This window comes from Quercus suber, unplaced genomic scaffold (genome assembly GCF_002906115.3).
Source record: "Quercus suber isolate HL8 unplaced genomic scaffold, Cork oak 2.0 scaffold_69, whole genome shotgun sequence".
Classification (NCBI taxonomy): domain Eukaryota; kingdom Viridiplantae; phylum Streptophyta; class Magnoliopsida; order Fagales; family Fagaceae; genus Quercus; species Quercus suber.
The window spans coordinates 1,615,476-1,642,481 of NW_027069534.1; the positions used below are offsets into that span (position 1 = coordinate 1,615,476).

Here is a 27,006-nt window from a genome sequence, read left to right on the forward strand (position 1 = left end):
ACCGGCCTCTGTACTCCTTGATCCACTCTTATCAGCACTAAACTTACAGCATGAGGGACCACTGCAATATAGGCAAACAAAACTTCGTCTGGCTCAGGGCTGGACATAATCGGCGGCCGAGATAAGTAATCCTTAAGCTGTTGGAAAGCTGAGGCGCATTCTTCACTCCATTCAAAGTCCTTCCACTTTTTAGTCAGCGAGAAGAAGGGTTTGCATCGGTCCGCAGACCTGGATATAAATCGGTTTAAAGCAGCCGTCATTCCTGTTAGCTTTTGGACTTCCTTCGGATTCCGAGGAGGCTGGGTTCTGGATAGCCTTTATCTGATCAGGATTGACTTCGATTCCCCTGTGCGTGACCATGTAGCCTAAAAATTTGCCGGAACCAACTCCAAACGAGCACTTCGACGCGTTCAAGCGCAACTTATGTTTCCTCAGAACTTCGAAAACCGTATCAAGATCCTCAAATGCTCAGAAACAAGCTTGCTTTTTACCACCATGTCATCTATATAAACCTCGATGCTTCTACCTAATTGTGGTTCGAACATCTTGGTCATCATCCGCTGATACGTAGCACCTGCATTTTTCAGACCAAAAGGCATCACTTTATAGTGGTAGTTGCCAATGGAGGTAACAAAGGCGGTCTTTTCCTGGTCGCCTAGAGCAAGGGGGATCTGATGATACCCCTGAAAAGCGTCTAAGAAGCTCATCCGAGGGTGGCCGACATAGCATCTACCAACTGATCAATCTTCGGCATAGGGAAGGGGTCTTTAGGGCAGGCTTTGTTTAAGTCCGTGAAGTCTACGCAGACTCGCCACTTTCCGCTTTTCTTTTTTACTACCACAGTATTCGCCAGCACTCGGGATAAAAAATTTCTTTAATAGCCCTGGCTTGCTTGAGCTTTCGCACCTCCTCTCTGACTGCTTCGACGTGCTCTCTAGATGGCCTCCGAGGAGGTTGCTTCTTTGGTATACTCAGAGGGTTAACCCTCAAATGATGACAAATAAACTCCGGATCTACCCCCGGGCCTCGTAGGTACTCCAAGCAAACACGTCAATATTCTTTCTAAGGAACTCAACTAGCTCTTCTTTTTCTGGCTGAGGTATCTGGGATCCAACTTGGAAGTATCTTTCAGGATCAGCCCCAACCAAGACCCGTGCTAAGTCCTCACACTCTACACTTTCATCCTGCCCGCCAGCAGGCGACAACCGCCCCTTTAACTGCTATTGGTCTTTAACAGCCATTTCCGAAGGCTCATCCTCGGACCCGTGTCGTATGGCCGCTACCAGGCATTGCCTAGCCGAGGACTGATCTCCACGGATCTCACAAACACGTCCCTCGGAAGGATACTTGACCTTTTGGTGCAGAGTGGAAGATACAGCCCCTAGCGTGTGTAACCAGGGCCTGGCTACAATTGCCGTATAAGGGGAGTAAACATCCACCACGACGAAATCCACCTCAACGATTTCCGAGCCCGTTTGCACTGGCAGTCGTATTTGCCCCTTCGGCATAACCATCCTTCCTTCAAAGCTGAATAAAGAAGAGCAATATGGAGTCAAGTCACTGGGTACGAGATTCAATCCCCTGAAAAGATCAGGATACATGATTTCCACCGCGCTGCCCTGATCTACCATCACTCTCTTCACATCGTACCACCCAATCCTGAGGGTAACCACCAAGGCGTCCTCGTGAGGTTGAATGGTCCCAGCTTTATCCTCGTCCGAAAAGCCTAGAACGAGGGGCACAGCATGCCCAAGGCTCCTCGGACTCATATCAGCATCTCCCACCGGCAACCGAGCCACAGACATGACTTTTGATGGCCGGTATCCCGTCCTTCCTGGTGCCGCAAAAATAACATTGATAACACCCAAAGGGGGTTTTGCAGAATCCCTTTCTCGGCATCCGACATCGGTTGTCCTCCTCTTCCGCTGGAGCGATGTAAAAGATGCTTCAATCTACCCTCGCCGACCAGTTGGTCCAGATGGTCCCATAAGCTTCTGCAGTCTTCAGTAGTATGCCCGTGATCCTGGTGGTACTGACAATAGACATTACGATTGCGTCTGTCCGGATTCCCACCATTTTATTCGGCCATCTGAAGAATGGTTCATTCTTTACCTTATCCAGGACTTGATGAACGGGCTCCTTGAACACGGTGTTAACTGTTTGGGTATTTGCTGAACCTGAGTGTCCAGCAAATCTCTCCTCGGCTTATTGTTATTATAGCGGTCCGACCTAAAGTCCTTCCTGTCCTGGGTGGTAGCCTTATCCTTACCCCTCTCCTGCTGCCTATCCTCTTCAACCCTCTTATACTTTTCAATGCGATCCATGAGCTGGCGCATGCTAACAACTGGCTTACCGGACAAGGACGTTCTCAAACCATGATCAGTGGGGAGACCCAACTTGAACGTCTCCAAGGCCATGGCGTCGAAGTTGCCCTCCATCTCGTTAAACATCTCCCAGTACCTATCCGAGTACGCCTTCAGTGTCTCACCTTCACGCATGCTTAAGGACAGAAGAGAGGATAATGGCCTGGGCACTCTTCGGCAGGTGACGAATCGCGAACCAAAAGCTTGAGTAAGCTCTTGGTAAGAATCGATGGAATCGGCCCTCAGGTTATCAAACCATCTCATGGCTACAGGACCCAGACTGGATGGGAATACCTTGCACATCAGAGCTTCATCCCTGGCATAGACAGCCATTCTTTGGTTAAAATGGCTAAGTGCTCCACGGGGTCAGTTTTGCCGTTATAAATAGTGAAGGTTGGCTGGTTGAAGCGCCGAGGCATCTCCGCTCCTTCGATCCTACGGGTGAAGGGTGACCTGGAAATCTGATTCAGAGCCCTACTCATGGCATCATTGCCCACCGCTTCATATGGTGGTCCTCGAGATCGCTTCTCACAGGGCGCTCAGCTTCATACGAGAAAGTCTCACTGACTGGAGTTTGAGAGTTTGCTCATAGGTAATATCTGCCCGTCGTCCAGGTCGTCATCAGGGTGTGTCACAGTGCGTTTCCTCTTCTCATAGCGTAACTCTCTCTTCAACCTTTCGATCTCTATTAGCATGCTGTTCTTCTCTGCATGAGGAGCGCGACCTTCACTTCGAGGCTGGGTTCGCTCAGTGTGTGTAGTATGCACACTACTTTCACGGTCCTGCCTCTGCTCCAGGTTAAGAAAAGGGTCAATATGTTGGGAGGCCCCAGATTCTGCCGGTTGTTGCCCTTGACCAGCCATGACCAACCGCTGCTGCTCTTCCCTTACTCTCAAGCTCTCCCCACAGACGGCGCCAATTGTAGGGTTCAAATTCTTTACGTAAACCCAAAGACAATTAATTTGTAGAGTATGGGTTGAAGAACTAGAGTTGACAAGGGATTCACAACAAAAGATTATCACTCTTTTTTACTATTCATTGATCAATTTTCATACATTCCATGGTTTGTTTCAAACCCTCCCCCTCTGTTATATAGCCACTCTCACCCTCATCTCTACCGTCCACGTGCTCCCCATCCATGAACTTGCTCAAGTACTTGTCACGTCAAGCAGCTTCTTTTCATCTCTGTGTGAGTGGCGGTAGGTTATGAAGCACTGTTCAGAGGTCTTCTCCACATAAATGCGGCTAAAAAAGCTGTTGCAATGCATTGAATACGGTGGCAGCAGCCTTTCCCTCAGATATTTCCACATCCTTATCGTTCCTGAATATGTTTTGAGCTTATCTTGATCAGGTGGAGTCCTCGGATAATCAATCAGGCTTTTCCCCTACTTAGTTAGTCTCCGATATCATATTAAAGTAAAACATCTTCCTCGGGCAGGTGATGTCCTCCTCGGGCTGGAGATATCCTCTTCGGACAGTATTGATTCTCCACAGGAGGATTCCACTTCACTCTGGGCCCTGCACTTTCCGTATCTTTCTCTTCGGATGTGAAACAGTCCTCTCCTGGGTATTCGGCCCAATAACTTGGGCCTGACCCCCTTATCCCCCACAATAAACATATATTATCTTTATACATAGGGACTCTAATATTATTATTACTGTAACCAATGGCTAAACCTTCCACACAATATACTATTAACAAAAGTATATGTAAGGAAAAAAAAAATGTTCATTTATAAAATACTTTTAAAAAAATAAATATTTTTCCTGTAAAAAAAAAAGAAAAAAGAAAAGAAAAGAGCAGAACAATATTTTATGAAAAAAAAATTCTAAGTAATTTTGTATTGAACATTTTTAACTAGATAAGTTATAAGATACATGTACGTGTAGGGTTTAGCCAGCATTTCAAAGAGGCTCATTAGAAAGCATGGATCAATGATATTATGAAACACAAGTATTTGACAAGAATTTGAGCTTCATTGACTTGCTCCGTTTGTACTTGTAATCAACTTGATTATTTAGCAAGTTTGCAAGTGATAAGCAAATATAAGGACTCTTTTTTGTTTAGTTAGATGGGAACCTCAACAAAGTAAGGACAATTTTGTCTACTTCATTCACTAAAATAATTTGTCAGCTTTAATTTGAAATATATAATTTATCTATATTATATATATATATATATGTGTGTATGTGTGTATATATATATATATATATTTATATTTGATTCTTGATCGTATGTCAGCTTTAATTTGAAATATATAATTTATCTATATTATATATATATATATATGTGTGTATGTGTGTATATATATATATATATATTTATATTTGATTCTTGATCGTAGCGGAAAAATCTGCCCTGCTATTTGGAGAGATATTAGATTGTTAAGAATTTAGATGATTATCCAATTACTTCTTATAGGCTCTGCACACACGACTAATTCCACCTCTCGTACTTCCTTCTTCAGAAACAACACTACTAATCTCACCGGGTTATACTCAACCCCAACCTCGTCATTGTTATTGTGTGCAATGGCAACATTCCTGAATAACTTTATCATAATTTCAATCTCATTTTCATTTGTTTTTTTAAGAGACTCTTGGACTTCGTTGTATTCACCCTTGAAAAATAACATGTTTTTATCAAATCAAATCGAACCATAATCTTATATAATAAAAAAATCAAACCATAATAATAAAATAGTAAATGTGTTGTAACTTACTCATACAAAACAAACAATTCTATTTTTTCACTTTTTAAAAATATGTTATTAAAACATTATATCAAACACATTTTATTTTTTTATTTTTTAAACTCAAATTTTAACAACATTTTTCAAGCATAGTTTATCTCTCTCTCTTTTCATTGAATAATCATCAACAGACAAAAGTTTTACTTTCATAGAATCCCACCACATATAAAAATCTTCCACAATATGTATAAGCATGTTATTAAAAACAAAAGTATAAACATATATCATTTAAAAAGACATATATGTAATGCCCACCACATGTTATCTTATAAATAAAATTAAAATTTATTGAAAAATAAGAATATTTTAAAATATAAGCTACTTGAAAACAATGAAATATTTTACTAAAACAAAATTCTAAGTGATTTTGTACTCAAAATTGCTCACTAGACAAATTTATATATATATATATATAATTTCAAATGAATCATTTCCTAATTTTGAACTTGTACTTTAATTCTTCAATAATTCAACCTCGAGACCTAATGGCTTGAATACTTGTCAAACAAACAATGTCAGATCTCTCTAACATTTTTTTGTCTAATAAGTATTGAGAATTTGAGATAGGTGATTTGAATTCTAACCACCAAGGGTGGTTGGTCTAGTGATCATTGGCTCACTCCTAAGGGTCTGGGAGGTGGAGGACAGTTATGGCTCATTCGGATCCCCTGCTCTCACAGGCCTGAGCCCAGCAGGTAAGGTGTCACTATAGTCATGACTAGATGAAAGACGCCAACTTAGATCACCCACCTACCATTTTTTCTCCATTAAAAAATTTATAAAAAAAAAAAAAAAAATGTTATTGGAATTCTAGCAATGATACAAAATCATGAACACAACCTAAATAGAATTGAAACTTAAAAAGTATGACACCACCACTGAGACATGGGATATTCTTGCCTCTCGATATGTCAAGTAGAAATATGGCAATGGGTTGGGTTCGGAGTGGGTTTCTTTATGCTTGAACTCGCCTCGCGGGCCTACCTCCGTTACCCAAACTCGGCCGGTTTAATAAACAGGTTTTTTTTGCTTGGCCCAAACCTGCCCTGTCGGGCCCCGCAGGCCTCGTCCAAGCATGTCAGGTTTGAACTTCTTTCAGCAAGGGGGATGGAGACTCTAAATGAAACAAAATCCCCAATTTCAGATCTCCTAATGAAACAAAACCACAAGCTAAAGTTCTAAACTCAAACCTAGATCTATAAAACTTCCCATGAGTAAACTATAAACAACAAAAGTACAAGTTGAACCAATCCAGTCAAATATAAGTTGAACTAAACCCAGATTAACGAAAATACCCATAAGCAAACACCATAAGCAAAAACCAACCTAGATCAACGAAAATACCCACAAGTTGAACCAAATCGCCCCGCCGTCTGCCACTAACCAAACCCACACGCAGTCGTTAATAGAGGAAGAGCGAACACTATTATCACCAAACAAGCCAAACAGTACAAAGCCATAAACGAAATCAAACCAAATCATAATCAAGTGAGACCAGTGACCGTGAGGGAGGCAAGGAGGAGTAACAACGTCTATGGTGTGGTGAAGGAGGAAGCATCGAGGTGAGGGAGGCAAGGAGGACCAATGGCTTAAAGTGAGATCAAGAGTGAAAGTGAGAGTGAGGGAGAGTGAGGCAGCTAAGTGATTAGGGAAAGAGGGCTATAGCTTGTTTGGATAGAGAAGGAGAGGGAGTAAAGTAGAGTAGAGTAGAGTAGATTTAGCCCAAAATTAGCCTATTTTGAGTCAACTCTACTCTACTCCCCTCCACTCCTCTTCCTACTAAACTCAATCCAAACGGGCCCTTAAGGATTAGCCAATTAAGGTAAAATGAGAGAATGAGAAACTTAGGCATTTATATTTAGGGTTTTCTAAATTTTTTAATATTATATTATATTATATGTGTGTGTGTGTGTGTGTGTGTGTGTGTGTGTGTGTGTGTGTGTGTAGGTCGGGTATTCCTAATACCCGAACCTGCTTCGAATTTTATAATTAAAACCCAAACCTAACCCTAATGTTTCACAGATTGGGTCAATACCCGCAGGTTGGGTTTTATTTGCCATCCCTAAGTAGAATGAAGCATGTTTCCTACTCTTTACCAGCTTTTTGCACTAATTTCAAAATTTTAGTAAGTTTTTTCATTTTATTTTTCAAAATGGTTGACCTCATCCACATAATTCTTCTTGGTTATCAATGCACTCTTTAGGCTTAGGTTACGAGCAGCTTCCTCAAATATCAAAAGTTTTGGCTTTATGTTAATGAAAAACGTAACCAATATTGAGAAAGAGATCAAAAATGACTTCATTTCATTCTTTGAAGTTTGGGAGAGCACAAACAACTAGACTATCACTTGGTTACGCATATTTTCTACACTATCTGTCAATATGAAATTTGGAGGTTAAGATAATAAGAGTGTGCAGTCAATCCATAGATCTGCCAAAATCGAGCAATCCATTTCAACCACAATGGATTTGGTCGGTTTTAAGGGGTTGATGGGTTGGGTTGTCAAAAAACATTTTACATGGAGTTGGGTTAGGTGCGAGTTAGTAGATTCACAAATTTGTCTAACCCAACCCAACTCACCTATATTTAATATATATTAAATGGTTTTGTTACTAACTCTTTTGTCACATAAAAAAATAAATAAATAAATGAACCCTTTACCTATTTTCTCATTTCATTTTAATTATAGATTATTTGTGAATTTGATGCACAAATCAAATAGTTTGTGTTGATTTGGTGTTATGCTTAGGTTTGATTAGAGCATCAAACCAACATAATAAGATTATAAATCTTGTGTTGATAATCTTATAAATCTACTGTTTTATTATTATTACTATTTTAAATATTGTCCAACCCATGAGTCTAACCCAATTCACATGGGTTGGGTTTGTGGGTTGGATTATTAAAAAAAAACCTCCAACCCAATTCACGCACACCTCTAGTTATGAAATCACTAAAAAGGTGTGAGACATGCTTGCCTCTAAATATGCTAAGAGTCTAGGACAATAGAAATGGATGCCTTTTGTTAAGGAGTTACTTGTTATCACTTTAAAAAGACTTAGTATTTTGAATTTCTTGTATTATATATAAAAATAGAAGATTTTAGTATTTTACTTTTATTCTACTCATCTCCGATTGTGTCACTCATGTCAGTCACTTTTTTTTTCCCCTTCTTATTTTTAGCTAATATTTAAATTCTCCTTATTTAATTCAACCTATCAATAATTTTTTTGGACCCTTCAATTATTATCCTTTCAATTCAAAATTATAAATTGTTACACATCCGAAGAGGGGAAAAGAAAAAAAAAAAAAAACCATTGACCGTTGAATTAAATGTGATTGGAATTTGTTTTTAATGTTTCTTACAAATGGTTTATCCTCTATACATTTTAAATGATCTAAAGATGAAGCAAATATAAGTAAATCTATCACTTGTATTAAAAAAAATACAAGACATAAACAACGTAAGAAAAATATGATTTTATTGAGAACCTACCAATACTATGCTGAGAATGTGATATAATTGTCAATGAAGCAGCTCTTATTTATACACAAACCTCTCATCATAATGTAGTATTACCAAAATTGACCAAATGAACTGAATACAATAAAAGACCAAATGCATCGTGTAACATATCATAAGATACACAAAAACCTAATTAAATTTTAAAAAAAAAAGATCATAGATACACATATTTTAATGTATATTCATTACAAATTCAAATATTCAATTAAATGACTAATTTAATCAACACTTACATAATAATCTTTCATAAAACTAACTAAATAAATGAAATTAACATATATTTATAATATATACATTCAAATTGATTAACTCAAAAGTAAAAATATAAGCCTAAATAATCATTTCTTTTCATCACATTCATTATCTTGTCCAGTCAACTCCATCTAAGTTCATGTTATCATCACATTCATCATCTTGCAAATATATTTCTTCATCATCATCAACAACATGTACTATCTTTTCTTATTCTTTATATTTTAAGAATTTTTTTTTTCATATTTCTTCTTAGCATTCTAGCTTTTTATACTTATAACAAAAATAAAAATAACTATATTATCATTTAATACCTTATTCTTAGTATAGAATAAAACTTTACAAATATGAACGCATAGTGTCAAGTATATAGTCCAAATATTGTAAGAGAAAGAGAGGAGGAAAAAACAAAACAAAAAACTCATAAACATGTTATTTTACTAGGCTCAATTACGTAGCCTACTAATTGTGTTAAAAACAAGTATAACAATTTGTTAGACTCAAATAAAAGCACTAATTTATCCAAAAAAAAAACACTTATTTTAATCTCACATGTCTATGTATAATTTGATACATACAATTTTATGATACACACCTTTGTATCCTATGATCCGTAAGTATTGTATACTTACAATACACCCTTACAATATAGAACCTTTTGTATATATGTATCGTGTATCATACAATCTATACATTTGATCTTAAATAATACAATTGCCTAGCATGTGGGCCTCTACTAGCATATACCAAACAAATTTTATACACTTAAAAACAGAGCTTTTTTAGCTTGGGAAGGAATGACGGATTGTAAAAGCCAACTAAAGAAGACTTCCATGGGCTGTGCTGCACAAAATAGAACCATTATATTTGTCCTTTTTTTTTTTTTTTCAAATGTATGATTTTATTGTACAATATAAGAAGGCTCATTGCGCAAATTATGCATATTGAATTCTCCGCAAGGTTCTCTATATTATTGCTGTTTATGCTGCATGTAGACTTCTCTCCATCTAATTGCGGCATATGCAAATAAATTGCTTTGCAAAACAAAGTGGAAGCAACAGCAATGGAAGAAAAGTATGTAACACATTAAAATGCTTTGATAGATATTAATAAGCGAGATGGTGATACCGATTGCTCTGAGATTATATTTACATTTATACTAACGGGAGAGATCCCATAAAACCAGAATAACCCGATAGCTAGTCTAGTCAAAAGCATGAGTGCGGGCTTCCATAGCTCCTCCGACAGGCAGAACCCCATAGAGGGTCACCCTGATGAAAACTGTGTAATAATACAATTATAACAATGACATCTGTTGCTTCCCATGTCTCCTATTCCAAGCTATCTTTGACGAAATAAAATCAGGATTTCTTCAGCCAACCGAGTATTACTTACATCGGTATCTGCATCATTCAGACGAACTCTACTTTCCTCTAGGGTTTTTCAAAAGGAACCATTGCTGATGCTGAGACTTCATTTACACCTGATCATCTGTCTCGTAAAAAGAGACAGCCTCTCCAGCCACTAGCAAATGCATGTTCCAAAATCGTGTATATGACCAGACATTAAAACTGCAAACAAATGAGACAGTGAACTAAGAAAAATCAAATACTATATAAAATCCCGCTTAAAAGTTATGACAATTAGCAAGTTCAGAAAGAAAATCCGAAGTTAGTCATATCAAGGCAAAGTGATACTCTACTAAGGGTGTGATAATGTTGGCAATTTTCATCCAAGGGTGATTCTCCTCTTCACTGTTTACCCCTCTAAAATACTAAGAAGTTGTTTGTCTTGTCATTGAAATCAAAACAATATGAAGCTCCAGGAAGAACCTGTCCATAGTAATAAAGAAAATTGCATGGTATATGTAAATGTTCCACAGTAAATACAACTGCATTTAGCATCATCTTTGAATCTATCCCACTTTTTCAGCATACTTAAGTGGGTGCCAAGATCCTTGGCACTGAATAACTTAACCATCTCCCTTTCTAACAAATAAGAAGGCTCAATCTAAATTCTAGGCATCACCAAAGACATTCCACCAATGCACATTTTTAAAATACTGATTTAGATGAGTTTCTATCGATTATCATTGTAAATCTCACCTTCCCTTGACTTCAAATTAGATACTAAAGAGTGCAAAAGACTTGCAAAATATTCAAAACTCAAGGTTCCATATGAATTCTATATGTGATTAGGACTGAGCAATGGACCCGGCCCACCCGAAAACCCGACCGACCCGACCTGAACCGATAGGTTTTGGGTGGGTCTGAGAATATTCGGGTCGGGTTTCGGGTCTTATTTTCGGGTTAATTTCGGGTTTGGGTCGGTATCGGGTCATAGATATATATTTTAGTCTGAACCCCTTTTTTTTTTTTTTTTTTTGAAAAAAACCTTACTCAAACAAAGGTGTCTCTCCGCCTCCCTCAGCTACCTCCCAAGTCTCAATCTCACAAAACATCACAGCCTACCATCAGTGTTGACCTCAGACAATTCACCATAGCCATCATCCACGTACCATAGAGACAACTTTGCAAGGACGAAACGGAACTGCGATCTACCATCAACGTCGACCCACTCTTCATTTCAAACAAACCAAAACCCACGAAATAAAATCCATTCAGATCTCCATCGGAGCACCTTCCTTTGATCGCCGCTATCTAGATCATGCCGGAAAGCTTCCTTGACCACCAACGGCATCATAGCTCCCCACCAAGAAGCCGTCCTCCTTACTTTCTTTTTCTGTGCGAGATGGGTAAGAGAGAAGGGAGGGTCTGGTTTGTAGAAACGGTGGGCTCAGTGGGTCTGGTTGGTTTGTAGAAACGGTGGGTCTGGTTTGTAGAAATGGTGGGCTCAGTGGGTCTGGTTTGTAGAAACTGGGAAGTGTGAGGAATTTAATGAGTTGGAAGTCTGGGTGTGGTTTGTGAGGGTGTGCTCAGTAAGACAAAGTAAATAAGAGTCTGACCCGAGACCCGACCTGAGACCTGGAAAACCGACCCAATTACAGACCCGGTTTTTCGGGTCGGGTCGGATTTCAGACAGTTAAACCTAATTTCTATCGGGTCGGGTTTCGGGTCACAGTAAACCCGACCCGAACCGACCCAATATCAGTCCTATATGTGATGATGATTAAGAAGCATCCATTTCAGCCTACTGAACTAGAATCTTAAATATATATATATATTTATAAATAACTTTCAGGAAGCCACACTTTATTGGAATTGGGAAAGAACATATTTAAAGAGAGTGAGGGCTCACCACTTTCAATAACTTTAGGAACCAGAACTTGGTTTCTGAACCCACACTTGTTTCTGCAAATTCATTGCGAAAAACCTCTAACTAATTAGCAGAAAATGGGTGAAAGCATAAAAAATTAAAAATATTTAAAAATTAAAAAAAGGGTACAAAATTGGAATCCAAACAGTTGGGTCTCACTACCTCATGGGAATTAAAGCCAGTGCCTCTCCTCAAATGCTTCCCCTCACTTACATTTGATGAGCCATCAACATCCTTGACACCATGCGTTGGCCCACGGCGACCAAAATGTTTATGGGAGCCTGCATATAATGCAAACACTTAATCTGTGGGAGTGGGATACAAAACACAAGCATCACAAATGCACCCACAGAAACACAGAGAGGAATGTACAATCAGAAGCAATGTTAAAGATCAGAGTTTCCAAACTAAAATCTACCATTATCTAAGGAAGAATGGCTACTACGTCCACTTCCAAGGTTTTTAACTTCCCCAATCCGAGCATTTTCCATTTCAAATTTCATATCTCCATGAGATCCTGCAACATCACAAGCAGGAAATAGTAAAAAAATGAATTCTATTTGACCTCATAAGCACTTTCATGCTTCTTGCAATGGGACAGTGACTCCAACCTATGTATGAGTTGAAGTGCTTTGGAGTCAAGTTAAAATGATTCCTTATTGTTAGCACCATTCACTTATGACTATAATTTGTAAAAACCAGTACATTACATAACCAATAATTACATGTTCCAAATGTTTGTACCTTCTGAAGAATCTAGCAGCAACTGTGAAGTACCGGATGACAAAGACTCTTCACTAGCATGAGTTCCATCTGAACGACGAAGAGGAGCCCATACACCACGATCAGGCTTATCCTTATTTCTTGAACGTTTTTCTTGCTTCTCACTATAAAATCCAGGAAAGTCATTCGCAACAACCTTATTTTCTGGAGTTGAATTTGTGTCCTTCGAAGCCAATTGTGCATGTGGGATCCGAGGAGGCCGCTTGTCCTTCTCTGAATTTGAAGTCTGGATTTGCTGCTCTGACTGGCCCACAAAAGACTGACTTTGACGTGAATCCTTGTTTATAAGTATGCTTCTGATTATCCTTCCACTACCTTCACGTTGCTGGTTATGCTTGAGTGGACCTGAACCGATTATATTCCTAACAGGAGATGATACACCCTGCTGCTGTAATATGCTGCCAGACACCTGCACAAGGAGTAGCATACAGCAATTTAACAGTGTAGTGCTTCAACTAAAAGTCACATTGCTTCATAAAAAATACAATAAATGCAATGAGACAAATCTTCTTAGAAATTGCAGGGATGCAAAGACAGCAATAATCATACAAACAAGAGCATAAAAAATATATGCGGTCTCGTAGACTGGACAAGAAGACCCACATACATACAGTGAAAATACTTCCTCTAAAGAAAAACTCCCTACACCCCCAATTATTCACTCTAAATGTAACCTTTGAACTCAATCCACACTACAAAACATATGAGAACAAAATTTTGTGTTTTGTACCTTCCCTGAAAAAGAAGAAGTTGATTGACATGATGATGATGGATAATAAACAGAACTTAGGAATTGAAAGGAGTTCAAGTTCAAATAAAATCAGGATACAACATTACTTTGAGGCCACTTCTTACAATGGTGGTCAAGGGAGGCAAACTCAATTGAGAGAATTTTTTGGTCAAGAGTGGGTCCTCTAGTCAGAAAACATTTTGGAAATCCATTGCATCCTAAGGTGCCATCATAGTCATACAATCATTAAAGTCGCTTACCTTTCCTTCCCTATACTTTTGCTGCCTACTTGAGTGAATTGAGAAAAACGACAGTAGCAGAGCAGTTGTGTAGGTGTTGGGAGCAGCAACAACTATGGTGATAGTGGCTTCTCTAAAAAAATTGTGATAGTGATAATAGTTTTTTTAATTGGTAAGTTACATGCACCCAGTGGGTCTTGAACCCATGACCTCACCTTCCACCTGACACATGTAAGGGATCAAAGCGCCACTTGAGCTACAGCGCATTGGTAATTATGGTGATAGTGATAATAGCAACAGTAGGAATATAACACTGCAGTTTTTTTTTTTTTTTTTGGGTAGTCAAAGTAAGAATTGTTTGTTTGTGACCAAATCTAGCATGTTTTGTTGGAGGCATTGGTGCTTGCTCAAGGACTTGTTCTCTCTTAAGCTTAGGATACCCCTGTTACCAACAAGATATAACTCAACTTGTATTCCTCCTCTCATAATAATGGGATGGAGGATGAGTTCATGAGTTCAAGACCCCAGTGGGTGTGTGTGTAACTTCCCAAAAAAAAAAAAAAAAAATTTAGGACACCCCTGTTATTCAAAAAGAAAAAATTACCACAGGATGGTGGAGAATATAGTCTTAGTTATCCCAATAAAATATGTGAGGAGGATAGTAGGAACAGGAATAAAGATACAATGATGAAGCCAGTGCATTGACATAGGTGGAAGATGTTAGCGGCAAAGATGGTGACCAAATTTGTACAGTGTTGTGATAATTGTCGAGATGGTAGCGCAACTACTTTATCAACAAAATAAGGTGGTGACATGGACAATGAGGTGTAGCTAGTTAATTTAAATTTCCTTCTTTGTTGAGGGGTTGACTATGGTGGTTTTGGTTTTCCAAGAATAACACTAGTGGTAGCAATAGTAGTATTTTTCTAACTTTTCACTTTGTCATTCCATATTTATATTCAAAAATATCCTTTCCATTGCAGTAAGTTATAAAAACAACAATCTTCATGAGAAATCACCTATCAGGGACAAAGTGAAAAATAAATTAGAAAATTCTCAATGCTACAAACCATTCATCAAGATGGCTTAATTATTATTATTGTAAAAAAATAATAATAATAAAAATATATAAATATAAATAATATTTTTTTTAAACTTTTGTAATAGGTTATAATACTAACAACAATCTAAATGAGAAATCACATATCCAATACAAACTGGAAAATGAATTAGAAAATTCTCAACCCTGCAAGCCATACACTACCATTCATCAAGAATTCTAGTGCAACCATAGTGCCATTTCATAGTGCTTAACAAGCTTGTTCTCAGGTTAAAAGATTGTTATAAAAGATTTCCAAGCATGTCAGAAAAAATTCCAATAACAATAAATCTAATCCCAAAAGTTATTCCGTGGATTTCTGACTCTCCCAGTACTTCATACATGCTTCAAGCAATGCACATCTAGAAATTGTACCATTCAGAAAATCCAAAACCACATTTTTTCAGCCAGCAATCAATGTTAATCAGGCAGCACTCTTATCATTTTAATTTAGACAGATATGACTTAGCAGAGTAGGAGCAATCTGTCATAGTGCTCTAGTAATACAAGAAGAACCCTTAACATCCAAAGTTATACCACGAGTTAACTGAAAAGGGCACTCAATAAAATCTAGCAAGTTAAATGGATGGTCACTTATAACAGACAGAAGGCCAATGAAAGAGCGCAGCTCAAACTGCATATAGCAATGAGCAAGAAAGGCCTCTGCAGATGGAACAGCTCATATGTGTTCAAGTAATCCTTTAAGATGTCTCCCACATTAAAAAAGAACACAATATATAACACCCCACCACCCCCCCCCCCCAAAAAAAAAAAAAACTTCAAAAAATTATTAAAAGAAAATCAAGAACTCGTGCAACCATAGGCAATCTGTCCAAATTGAGCAAGCGGTCCAGCCTAAGCAGGAATATTGTAGGTGCCTAAATCAGTATATAGACCAGTAGTGAGAGCAGCCCACACCAAAACAGTGCTATACACAGACATCTCCATGCACAGTGATAGCGTACAATAGATATGTAGTCTGAAATGTGCCCAAGGAATACATGTGATTGGTAAGAACCAAAAGTACTTACAGAAGAAATCTCCCTCTCTTTTCCTTTCAGGAGCAGGACTTTCTTTTTCCCAGATTCATTAGTTCCGGATACTCCTGAAAGAAAATATAAGAGGTAATATAACTCCTAGAAGAATGGGGATAATATTATCTTACCCATAGAAAAGAAAAGAGATTCCAAAAACAGATTTTTTTTTGGCACCCAAGTGGATAAAATAAATCCTAGAATAATAGAGATAATAGTATCTTACCCACAGAAAATAATGAATTGATCCGAAGATAAACTATGAAAAAGAAACCAAATTTATTTATTGCAAAGCATGCTCTCAAGTACCATAGAAAGCCTACATACGCGACAATGAGTATGTAACAGATATCTTATTGAAATAAGAATGTCAAGAACATGCTCATGTGTGTGTGTGTGTGTGTGTTTGTGTGTGAATTCAACTTAGTTGGGTTGGCTGCATAGATCCTTTTTCATTATGAAACCTCTCCACTTAACCAAATAAAGGACCCACATCATGAAGGTGCGTTGATAAAATGAAGTGTTAAAAAAAAAGAGAGAGTAAGAATTCCAACCATATTAACAACTCCAAAGACATTAAATTAAGGTATACACACCTCAAAGAGGTAGAGCTGTAAAACTTTGAAAAGGGTCACCTAATAAGAATCTAGTAATATAATTATAAGCTAAAGAAGCAAATACAATAATAAGAAAGAACTAGATCAAGCAAATGAAGCCATCTATAACAAGTTCAACTAGTTCCACAAAAAAACATGAAGTGCTTCTTAAAAAAGCATCAGAAAAGTATGCCTAAGGCGGGCTTCATTAAATGAGCTTCGGCCAAGGGAAGTGATTAGACTTGGCTTTGAGATTTGAACTTTAAGCATTTAACAATACTAGGTGAGGAAATAAAATGGATAACATCCAGATTTTTAGATGCTACAGCTCAGCAGATTAATTAGTCCATGTCCATACTGAATTACCACTATCCTGAACTATGAGTTAACATGTTTGTGTCTAGGAATTCATTATGTCAAATAGAAGGGCGAATGTCAAATCATCACTAAACACTGAATTATCCAGTTTCCCAGCCATACCATTTTCCTCTTCCAATAATTCATTCCCAGCTGCAGGAACCAATGTAACAGACTTGTCAGAAAGCTGCTGATCATCTCGCTTTGGAACCAGAATGTAGGTTGATTTGTCTTTGACACTCGTATTCTTTGCAGCATCCCTTAAAACATACTGTCCATCAGACAGGAAACAGTATTAAAATAAGAAAACCAAAACTTCCAAAATCTTTCTTGAAATCAAGTATGGATATCTAGAGGGTCAAACACAAATAAAGATTGAAAATAAATACATCAGTATAAATCTCATACCACAATTCCTACTAGTTCAAGACGATGTACTCCAAAAACCACAAATAACAAACCAAGTTGAAGGAAGATCAACCTATTAAATTCTACATTGGCACCACATTTTTCCATTCACAAATACTTTAATCACTTATACAATCAACCAATATCTTTTCACATCAGTGTACTCTACTAATGATTGATCCTAGCTAAAACAGATACCAATCAATAAAATCTTTAACATGTTATTCAAATTTAGATCTACAAACCAATCATGAAAACACTGTATCCTTCTACTATTTCAACTGGCCTATACCCAGAGATTGGATGTGTAATATATGTAGATGACCAAAACTATCATGGGCATTTTCTTTTAAAGACTTTGTACCAGAATCAGCAGCCAAGCACAGGAAAGTATGGGCAAACCCACAGTGGTAAGTTAAACATTTGTTCTTATTATGTGGCATTGACGGGATCTACTGGTACAATGTTTTCCTTTGAAGTGTATTTAATGTGCCCAAGTTCCTCAGAAAGTTGCTTCTTTTTTTTCCTTTTTCATTGGGAAGCTGCTTTGTGCGAGGATCTTGATGGTTCAAAAATCATAAGCAGAAAAGTAGGGGAAAAAAGAATTGCGGATATGGTGAGACCTTTTCTTTTTCTTTTCTTAGAAGTAAGAAATTTTATGGAATAAAAGGAACCACCTCATGTACAAGGATGTACACAAAGAAATACAATAGACAATAGTATGAGCTAACACCATATTGCCCATCACTGGTCATTCTCCACTTCATTCTTTCAAACCCTGCTTGGTAAATTTGAGTACAAAATATCAAAAAGTCAACCAATTCCATCTCCCAATCATTAACATCTCTCTAATAAACCTCATAGTCCAGGGGTGTCATCCTGCCAATTGGAGTTACCAAACAAGACCTAACCATAGCATCCTTATCAACTACAACGTAGCATCCTTATCAACTACAATGATGTACAATTTAGGTTACAAGTTTTTCAGAGGCTAATGGCTAGGCATCACGCAAAATCTGCACCCTATTACCATCCCCTAGGGCCCCTACCACATACTTAACATGCCTCGTGAATCAATCCCAACCCGCCTTAATACTGCTCCAAAGGCTGCACCCATGAGTGCTTCTTACCTTGTTTACCATCTTCCCCAATCCTACCCATATTTAAAAGCTAAAAGTCTACAACCTGTCCCCAAAAAATGTGGCTTTTGAAACCAAAAGTGAAGTCAAGAGCATAGGTGATTGTTTGTTATAAGGGGAGAATTGACTGTCACAAAAGCATTAGGATTTGGAAAGCTAGTCTATGAGGACTATTTGACAAGAAAGAAACTGTTACTTTTGACCATCAAGCAATTGGGTGACTGATTCAGACATATAACACGGTGTAGGTCTGAGCTGATTATTAAATTCATGTAGGGTCTATTTGGATGGAGGGGGAAGGAGGGGAGTAGAGGGGAGTAGAGTAGAGTTGGTTAAAAATAGACTAATTTTGGGCCAAATCTACTCTCCTTTACTCTACTCCCCCTCCTTCCCCCTCAATCCAAACAGACCAGTAATGATAGCTAAGTGATATGGAGTGCAGTTCCACTATGTATAATGTGGACACAGTGGACTGAAAGATATAATTGTACAATTAATGGCATCAAGCCTGCTTAACATGAACTCACTCAAATTTACGGTTCTAAGATCATTGTACAATCAGCCACATGCTTTAGGCACCATAAATTCCATTGCAAGAGATTTCTTTCCTTTTTTCTTTTTTGTTTTTTGTTTTTTTTTTTTTTTTTTGGGGGGGGGGGGGGTAAGGTTTAGATGAGGAGTAGTTGTCATGTACAAAATTATAATACTGTGACTTTGATATAGAAAATACAACAGCAACAGCATAAACTACTTAATTATTTCATCTAAAATATTTAAAGAAAGATGACTACCATCCTGGTGGAAATCCGTCTCCTCTCAGAACCTCGTTTCGATGAGGCTGAACTAGGGCTTCCAGATGATGATCCAGAAGCTCTTCTGCTCAGTTTCCCATTAGACAATGATCTCTGTCATCACATATGGAAGAAGATTCAGGACACTGTTATAAAGGGCTCTCTTTTTTTATACATAATAAAAAATTTAATGAGAAAACATAGGGTTTTACCCTTGTACATGGGATGTATACAAGAATAAAACTGGGAAAAAAGAAAATAAAAAATTAACTTAAAATGGACAAAAGTGAAATTCGCTACTTATTCAATAATGGAAACTACCACGCAATCAAGATAAAAGATGAAGCAACAAGGCAACCTGCAAACTATACACGACACAAGACAAAACCAAACAGATGCAACAACAAAATTGAACCGAGAAAAAAAGAAAAAGAAAAAGGAATCAGCACCAAGTTATTAAAGGAGAAACTCCAACAATAATTTTATCGCTCAAGCAAACTATCTCCATTGGAGTATAATAGCATGCTTATATAAGTTACTAGAACTAAACCCTAATCCCAGATGACTTAGGCAAATAATTAAAAATACAACGAACTTCTAAAATTAAACAAAACTACATTAAGATTTTTTTTTTTTTTTTTTTTTTAAATTGTCTTCTTGATCCTTGCATCAATATAGGCATGCACACACAAAATGTCATGTGCAGCACGACAGAAACACTGAGTATCCTCAACTAGATTTCAAACAAGCATACCGGACAACCAAGCATGTCAGCAATTCAAGTATTATTAGCCAGAAATTGAATATATTACAAACAGATAATACAAATCAGTTATATGAAATTGCATGCAAAATAAAAATTGTTAACAAATTTTCTTCTACAGCTTATTGCTTAATTCTGACAAACTTATATCTAATGCATTAGAAACATACCCGAGAACCACCCTTAGCAGCTCTTTTCTGACGTATAAAGTCCATTAATGGTGTAACAATGGGAGCATCCTTTGCAGATCCTGCAAAAGCATTATGGGAGATAATCACTTGAAAAAACATTTTTCCTTGAAAACTCCCAACATTAACTATTTCTCCCATTCTAATTGCATATTACTTTTCCCTTTTTCACAACATTATTTCAGCATGCAGCGTGTGTCTACCATATGAAATCTTTCTGACTTACCAGCTCGTTCTGCATCTCTTCTCTCCAATTGTATCTCTGCACTGGGAAGATTTTCGACAGGCTTCGCAAGAAATTCAAGAAATTCCAGATACTCGGGATCTAGATGTTCATCAAGAGAATACTTGTATTTACGAAAAAGAAAAAGAAAATGATCGCATATATAAGTCACAGGTTAATGATTGCATATATAAGCCCACATGCAATAATTATAATTGTTGAACATTTAGTTAAAATATAAAAACAAGTAGTACCTTTCAATATGCTTCCTTCACGACCATCTTTTTTAACCCACTGCTTTGGAACGCGTTGAGATGGAGCATACTCAACAATAGTTTTAAACTGAGTACCTGAAGAAATCAAGAAACATTTTAGTTAAAACCTCAAGTCAATGTCATGTACTACAATGTCACTTATTTAAAGAAGGATGAAACAAAAAGGAAAGAGAAGCCCCAATCAACTTTTTCAAGAAAAAATCCAGCAGCTTTAAATTTTCTGAGCTGCTACCAACTGAAGAGAATTCATTACCCTATCTGAATTCAAACCGTGGTATGAATAAAAAGATAGTCACAAAATTTCTGGCAACAAGATTGATTTGAATAATCAAATCTCTTCAAAAGATATGCGCAAAGATTACCCTTCTCATTAACAAACAAATGCCCATCAAAGAACTCAGCGAACTCAATAACATCCTCAGGTTTCTTGAAGTCAATGTAGGCTCTAGAATAGGATTGATGCTTCAGGCTGCAAAACCATTTCAAGAAACAATAAATATATGACAATTCCCTTAGCAGATGACTTGCTCAAGTCCTAAATTAAAAAATTGCACCCTGTATTTCTATACTCAATTCAATTACAAAACTAAGCCCAAATAATTCAGAAGAAAAGTGTATCCCTGTAAGAATAAATATCTTTCCTGTGAAAGATTCAGGAAGCACATTTAATAGTCCCCTAGAAAGAAGCAACATTGTGGTATATAGGAAAATACTCTTTTGAAACACCCATATACTAATACTATATAACCAAATTGCAAAAATGATTTGGAATATTGGCTAAAATAAAAATAATATGATAAGTAGAACAAGGAGAAAAGCCAAAAACATAAAACAAAATCAGAGTTTCCAGACAGCACCGGCATTTATGCAATTTTATAATTGGAAAAGTGCAATACAAAGAGTGATTCACGTTCCTTCATTAACACCGATACAGTCTGTGTGCGTTTTATAATAAAAAGTAACATACTGTAACCTAAGCCATGTCTACATGCAGCAGCATGCTGCACTGCCAGTTGCATTGCTATAAGTAACATTAATCAAAGGTGTGCTACTATGAGAACGACATATAATTAGATCATAATTTATTATTCAAAACACATTGAACAAATAGATAAGAATCCACTTTGGTTGTACAAATTTAAAGAAATCATCTGTGTTAGCCAAGGGTTTGGAAAAATTAGCAGTAGCAGGATAAGGGCTTTGAATTGTATAAGGATGTGATGATGGTTTATACTGTTTATGGTTCAAAAGGGTGAAAAAGGGACTGAAACAAAAAGAAGATTAAGCAATGCTACTGAGCTAGCAAGCTCTTGACAGTTATTTACTCATATTTAAATAAGTAAATAAAAAGGTTCTTGGCTGGTATTTTAAGGTTTCAATCTAGGAATACAAGCCTACACATCTAACCAACATGCTGGACATGATATAGATGTGGCACCAATTCTCCCCCTTTTTGAAAAACTCAAATGATAAGATAGAAACCAAATGTCTTCTTTCCTATGGGGACCGATAGATCTCTAGCTGGCATAAGCTTCATTTCCCTTACCCTTTCCCAACATGAATGAAAATGTATTTTGATAAGCATCATGTTGATTTTTTTCCCCTTATCAAATAACCATAAATATTCAAAAGAATGTAATGGGATTTGAGAGGAAGGTCTCATACTGCACATTTTCAATAAAACCACCAATAGAATATGAAAGCAAACATCTTTCATGAACCCTCAAATTAGCATTAGTCCACCAAGCCACCTTATATGGATTAGAAAGTGTTTTTGGTCTTTTACTTATCAAAAAAAAAGTGTTTTTGGTCTTCAAGCCAAATCTGGTATAAGGAAATTCCACGTTCCATACCAGTCAAAATACCAGGCGTCACTTACCAATTTCAACAATATTGAGAAAAATGCAGGGTTGTACAGGCCAATAGTTGGTGAAACAAGAGATGGTTTTTTTTATTATTATTAATTATGAAATTCAGATTCTCTAATATTTGGTTTTGAAAGAAGATTGCATGAACCTATTATATTTGCATAATGAGAAGCTACATTTTATTTTGATCAGTTTTGATCCCAACAGAAAGGGGAAGTTATTGTACAAATTATTTTTACAAAAATAGGAGTAATTGTTTTGTATTAACAAACATACAAATTACACACAAACAAACACACACACACACACACACACACACACACGTATCTTAAATGATATGCAAGATACACCAGCAATGCAAATATTAAGTTCCAATGAACAAATCAGAAGTCACCAAAGCAGGTTCTAAAATTTTGCTTCAAGTCTTAACTTCCTTGCCACATCTTCAAACACACTAAATTAATGCAACAGCTACCAGGTCATGTAAGTATAACACATGAAAATAGTCTTCCATTTATTTACACTTAGCCAGTTCATCTCTTTCCTTCAATGCCACCCACATTAACAGCTAATTTTCCTCATTTCTACTAAAGCTTAATAAGGAATCTATGGATCAACCCCACCTGCAATATATTTTATACAAGCCAGTGAACTAAACCTCTCAACTATAATTTACACATGCATGCTATACATTAAGCCTACTCAGTTCCAAAACCCATTAACTATGAATAATGGCAATGGGAAGCTCATTCAATGCCAAAAGTTGCAAGATCCAGATACAAACAGAGAATAACACTACATAACCTTAAGAAAAATTCACACAAGCACAATCAACAAAAAATTCAAGCAACTAAATCCTACCATGCTTACATAAATTACCAATTAGACAGATAACCAACCATGCATTTATCCGCTGGGGTTCAAGGGATACTCCAGTGGCTCCAGCACCTTTTGTGGTGATTGGGCACTTTAGTTCAAACCCCACCAGCCCCACTCCCCCTGTTTTCCTAACCAAAAAAAAAATTACCATGCATGTAACACCAAGCCTTACCCACTTGTTTCAAAGCCATTAGCCTAAGATGCATACACAAAGATTTAACTCCAAAATTATAGCACAATCAGCTGGGGACGACACCTAATGAAGCAAAGGTCACTCATTCAAATCCCCCTCCCCCTTTCCTTTGGGCCAAAACTCTCTCTCTCTCTCTCTCTCTCACACACACACACACACATTTATATTACCATTTTCAGTATGAAATCCAAAATTTGAAGTGTATAAAACCACACCCATTAATCAATAAAAACACTGTGAAAACATAAGATTGCATGCCACACATTCTTACATACACACACATTTATATTACCAATTGAGCATGAATGCAAAACTGTAAGTACACCAAAGCAAACCCATTGACAAAAACACAGAACTAAAAAAAAATATTTATTACCACCAAAGCAAAAAATAAAAACCCCAAACCTTGCTTTGCCAGGTCGGAAAGTGAGCCAGTGGTAGCGACCAGCGAAGGCGGAATCGATTTGGTCGGTGAGAGCGGCCTGAGAAATCGCCGGCGGCAAGTGACGGAGCACCACCTTGGTCCGATCCAGCGAGTCCTTCATTTCACAGTTCACAAAAACCCCCCAAGAAACAAAAACCCTAGAGAAATTTTGAAAAAATTTGAAAATTTACGAAATGTTTGGTTCGAATTGGTTGGGGAAACGGAAAAAAATCCTCGCTTGGATTACATCTTCTCCGCTAAGAGGAAAAAAATGGAGGTCGAGTTCTGTGCCCTAATTTTGAATTTCACTCCAAATCGTCATGAGCGAGAAAAACAGAGAGAGAGAGAGTAGTGAAAAATGGCAGAAAAGGGGCTATTATGAAATATATATACGGTTCGCGTAAGAGAAATGAAAGTGTATGAATGAGTCTCTACCTGTGGGTGTATTTTTATGTGTTTAGACGTGTGGAAAAAATATACAAATACATGGGAGACAGTTGTGTTGTATTGTCATGTTGCTCCTTTTTTTTTTTTTGATGGACAAAAGAACATTGGATTTTACTGATTTAGCTAGGGTACTAAAAAACAAAAACTTTAGAAAGAATATTCTTTTATGTGTCCTAATTGTATGTATGTATTAGAGGTGTCCACCCAAACCAGATCCAATCAACCAGACCTGACTGAAACCAACCCACCTGCGACCAACCCATGAGCTTCGACGGTCGGCGGTGGGTTACAAATCCTAGAAACTGAGTCCAGCGAGTCGGTTGGCGAGCTCTCTCCTCTAAAAACCGCCTCAACTAACCCGACCAAAAACTTACAAAAATCCAGTAATTTAAGGTTTTTTTGGCAAGTTTTTGGTAAAATTACTTTAGATCCAATGAGATGTATGCCGGATTTGGGGAGATCTTAGCTAGATTTGGTGAAAATCTCACCATTTTCGCCTAAAAAAGAAATCTGACGGATTTTTCCATTGTGGACTGACTCGACTGGAACCGACCGCTTTCCGATGCTAAATCTCTCATTGGTTGGCATTGGGTCTGAACTTCCTCCACCTAATTTTGTCAAGTCGGTCGCGAGTTGGGCACAAACCCAACCCAAACCAACTCATGGACACCCCTAGTATGTATAATTCCGTTGGTTCGTAAAGTCTTTTATCGTCGAATAAAATATTTGATATATTTGGAGGTTGACTCTCATCTACATCAAAAACCACTTGGTGTTTTGGTATAATGATAAAGAACATCTATCATATGATCTAGGAGAAAGTATCCCTTAAAAGCATTCACATTAGTCTGCGTATAATAGAAAAAATGTATAAAATTTACACTGTTTTGTTTAAAAATGACCCACATTAATATGTGAATAATTGTGTAAATTTACAAGTTTGCTAACCGTATAAATTTACATTGACACTATTCATTTTTCATTTAATTGTTTATTCTTTCTTTAGAGAATGAAAAAAGAGAGTGGATAGTGGTTGTTGAGTGTGAAAAAAGAGAAACAATTAAAAAAATTTAAAAAAAAATTGATATTTTAATAAAATGTAATATAAAATAGATAATTTGATGTTAAGTGTTTTGAAAAGTGAGTGTGTAAAATATAAAGATTAAATTCTTATGTTAAAATAGACAGAAAAAAAATTTACACAAATTGATACGAATGCTCTAAGTTTGTTTTGTTGAGCAATTGACTCGTGAGAGGTTTGCATTTACCTTTTAGTGGTCAATAAACTATGCAATCTAGAGAAAAGTTTAACAAAATATAAGGGTATGTTTGATAACTGTTTTTTCCCCTTATTTTCTGTTTCCAAAAACAATTTTCTATTTTTGAGACTAAAAAACTTGTTTGGCTACTCAAAATGGACAAAAAATAAAAACTGTTCTCAAAACTCAATTTGTGAAGGAAACTGAAAACATGTAAAAAGCTGTTTTCAGTTTCTAATTTTCAAAAGTCAATGAAAATACGCATTTAATTTAATGAGTCTATCTCATTTAATAAGTTAGCATTAGAATTCAAATCATAGCAACAACATATTTTAGTATTTTCTATTTTTTTTTCTTCAAAAAAAAATATCTTTTTAATTTCAACTAACGAAACATGTTTTTTATTTCAAAATTACAAGAATTTTTTTTTTTTTTTTATATTTCCAAAAACAAGTTTTTGAAAATAAAAAACAAAAACTGTTACCAAACATAACCTAACTCTCTCTACTTTTTTTTGTGTCTAAATATGAAATATGATAATTGTAGTAGTTATTAATAGTCTTGTTTTCATTGCCTAAATTTGAAATTTTATCATTTTGATAGTTATTAATAGTCTTATAGTTGAATTGTGGCAAGATTTTAATAGAGAGTTTAAATATAGAATATAATTTTCACTTAATGTATATTAGAACAATGATAGGTAAAATTTTAATGCTTTCAAATCATACATGGGAAAATATTATAGGGAAACAAAAGTTATACATCTTTGGTTTTGAATATACTAGTTGATAATCAATGCAATATGAAATTTAATCGTTATAGTAGATATTAATAGACATTTATTATATTTTTTTCTTGCAACTATTATGATTGTGTTTGTATTATAACTATATATTATAATATCAGGAATTTATTATGATTATATTCATATATGGAACTATTTTATACATTATACCATTTGAAGAAAATATGATATGGTAAAATTTTAATTGATGGTTTTAATATGTAAAATGAAATTTGTTTTAAAATATATATGTTAAAATAATGACATATAAATTTATTAGATATTAAAAAATTATCATCAGAAGCGGACGTCATAGGATAAAACTCTCTTAAAAAAAAAAAAAAAAAAACTGATTGT

General features: G+C 36.3%; 3 protein-coding genes across 4 annotated transcripts; all 3 read right to left on the minus strand.

The window, feature by feature from the left end:
* Positions 1 to 1,220: 1,220 nt before the first annotated feature.
* LOC136067378 (uncharacterized) lies at positions 1,221 to 1,805 on the minus strand. Its single transcript, XM_065773135.1, has one exon. It carries the CDS (start codon positions 1,803 to 1,805, stop codon positions 1,221 to 1,223), a length of 585 nt encoding a protein of 194 aa, XP_065629207.1.
* A 303-nt stretch (positions 1,806 to 2,108) lies between these two features.
* On the minus strand, positions 2,109 to 2,696 carry LOC136067379 (uncharacterized). The gene has a single exon (XM_065773136.1). It carries the CDS (start codon positions 2,694 to 2,696, stop codon positions 2,109 to 2,111), a length of 588 nt encoding a protein of 195 aa, XP_065629208.1.
* A 7,277-nt stretch (positions 2,697 to 9,973) lies between these two features.
* LOC112034657 (regulator of nonsense transcripts UPF3) lies at positions 9,974 to 24,567 on the minus strand. 2 transcript variants are annotated; one of them, XM_024067475.2, is made up of 13 exons: positions 24,141 to 24,567; positions 21,158 to 21,264; positions 20,775 to 20,870; positions 20,524 to 20,622; positions 20,280 to 20,359; positions 19,347 to 19,460; positions 17,132 to 17,279; positions 16,053 to 16,126; positions 12,915 to 13,362; positions 12,589 to 12,687; positions 12,333 to 12,451; positions 12,153 to 12,205; positions 9,974 to 10,488 (listed from the first exon to the last, which is right to left on the minus strand). In XM_024067475.2, exons 1-12 carry the CDS (start codon positions 24,278 to 24,280, stop codon positions 12,167 to 12,169), a joined length of 1,563 nt encoding a protein of 520 aa, XP_023923243.1. In that variant the 5' UTR covers positions 24,281 to 24,567; the 3' UTR covers positions 9,974 to 10,488; positions 12,153 to 12,166. The 2 variants fall into 2 exon arrangements, with proteins under 2 accessions (XP_023923243.1, XP_023923242.1); XM_024067474.2 differs by having other exon boundaries at positions 9,974 to 10,465; positions 24,141 to 24,566.
* Between the last annotated feature and the right edge of the window lie 2,439 nt (positions 24,568 to 27,006).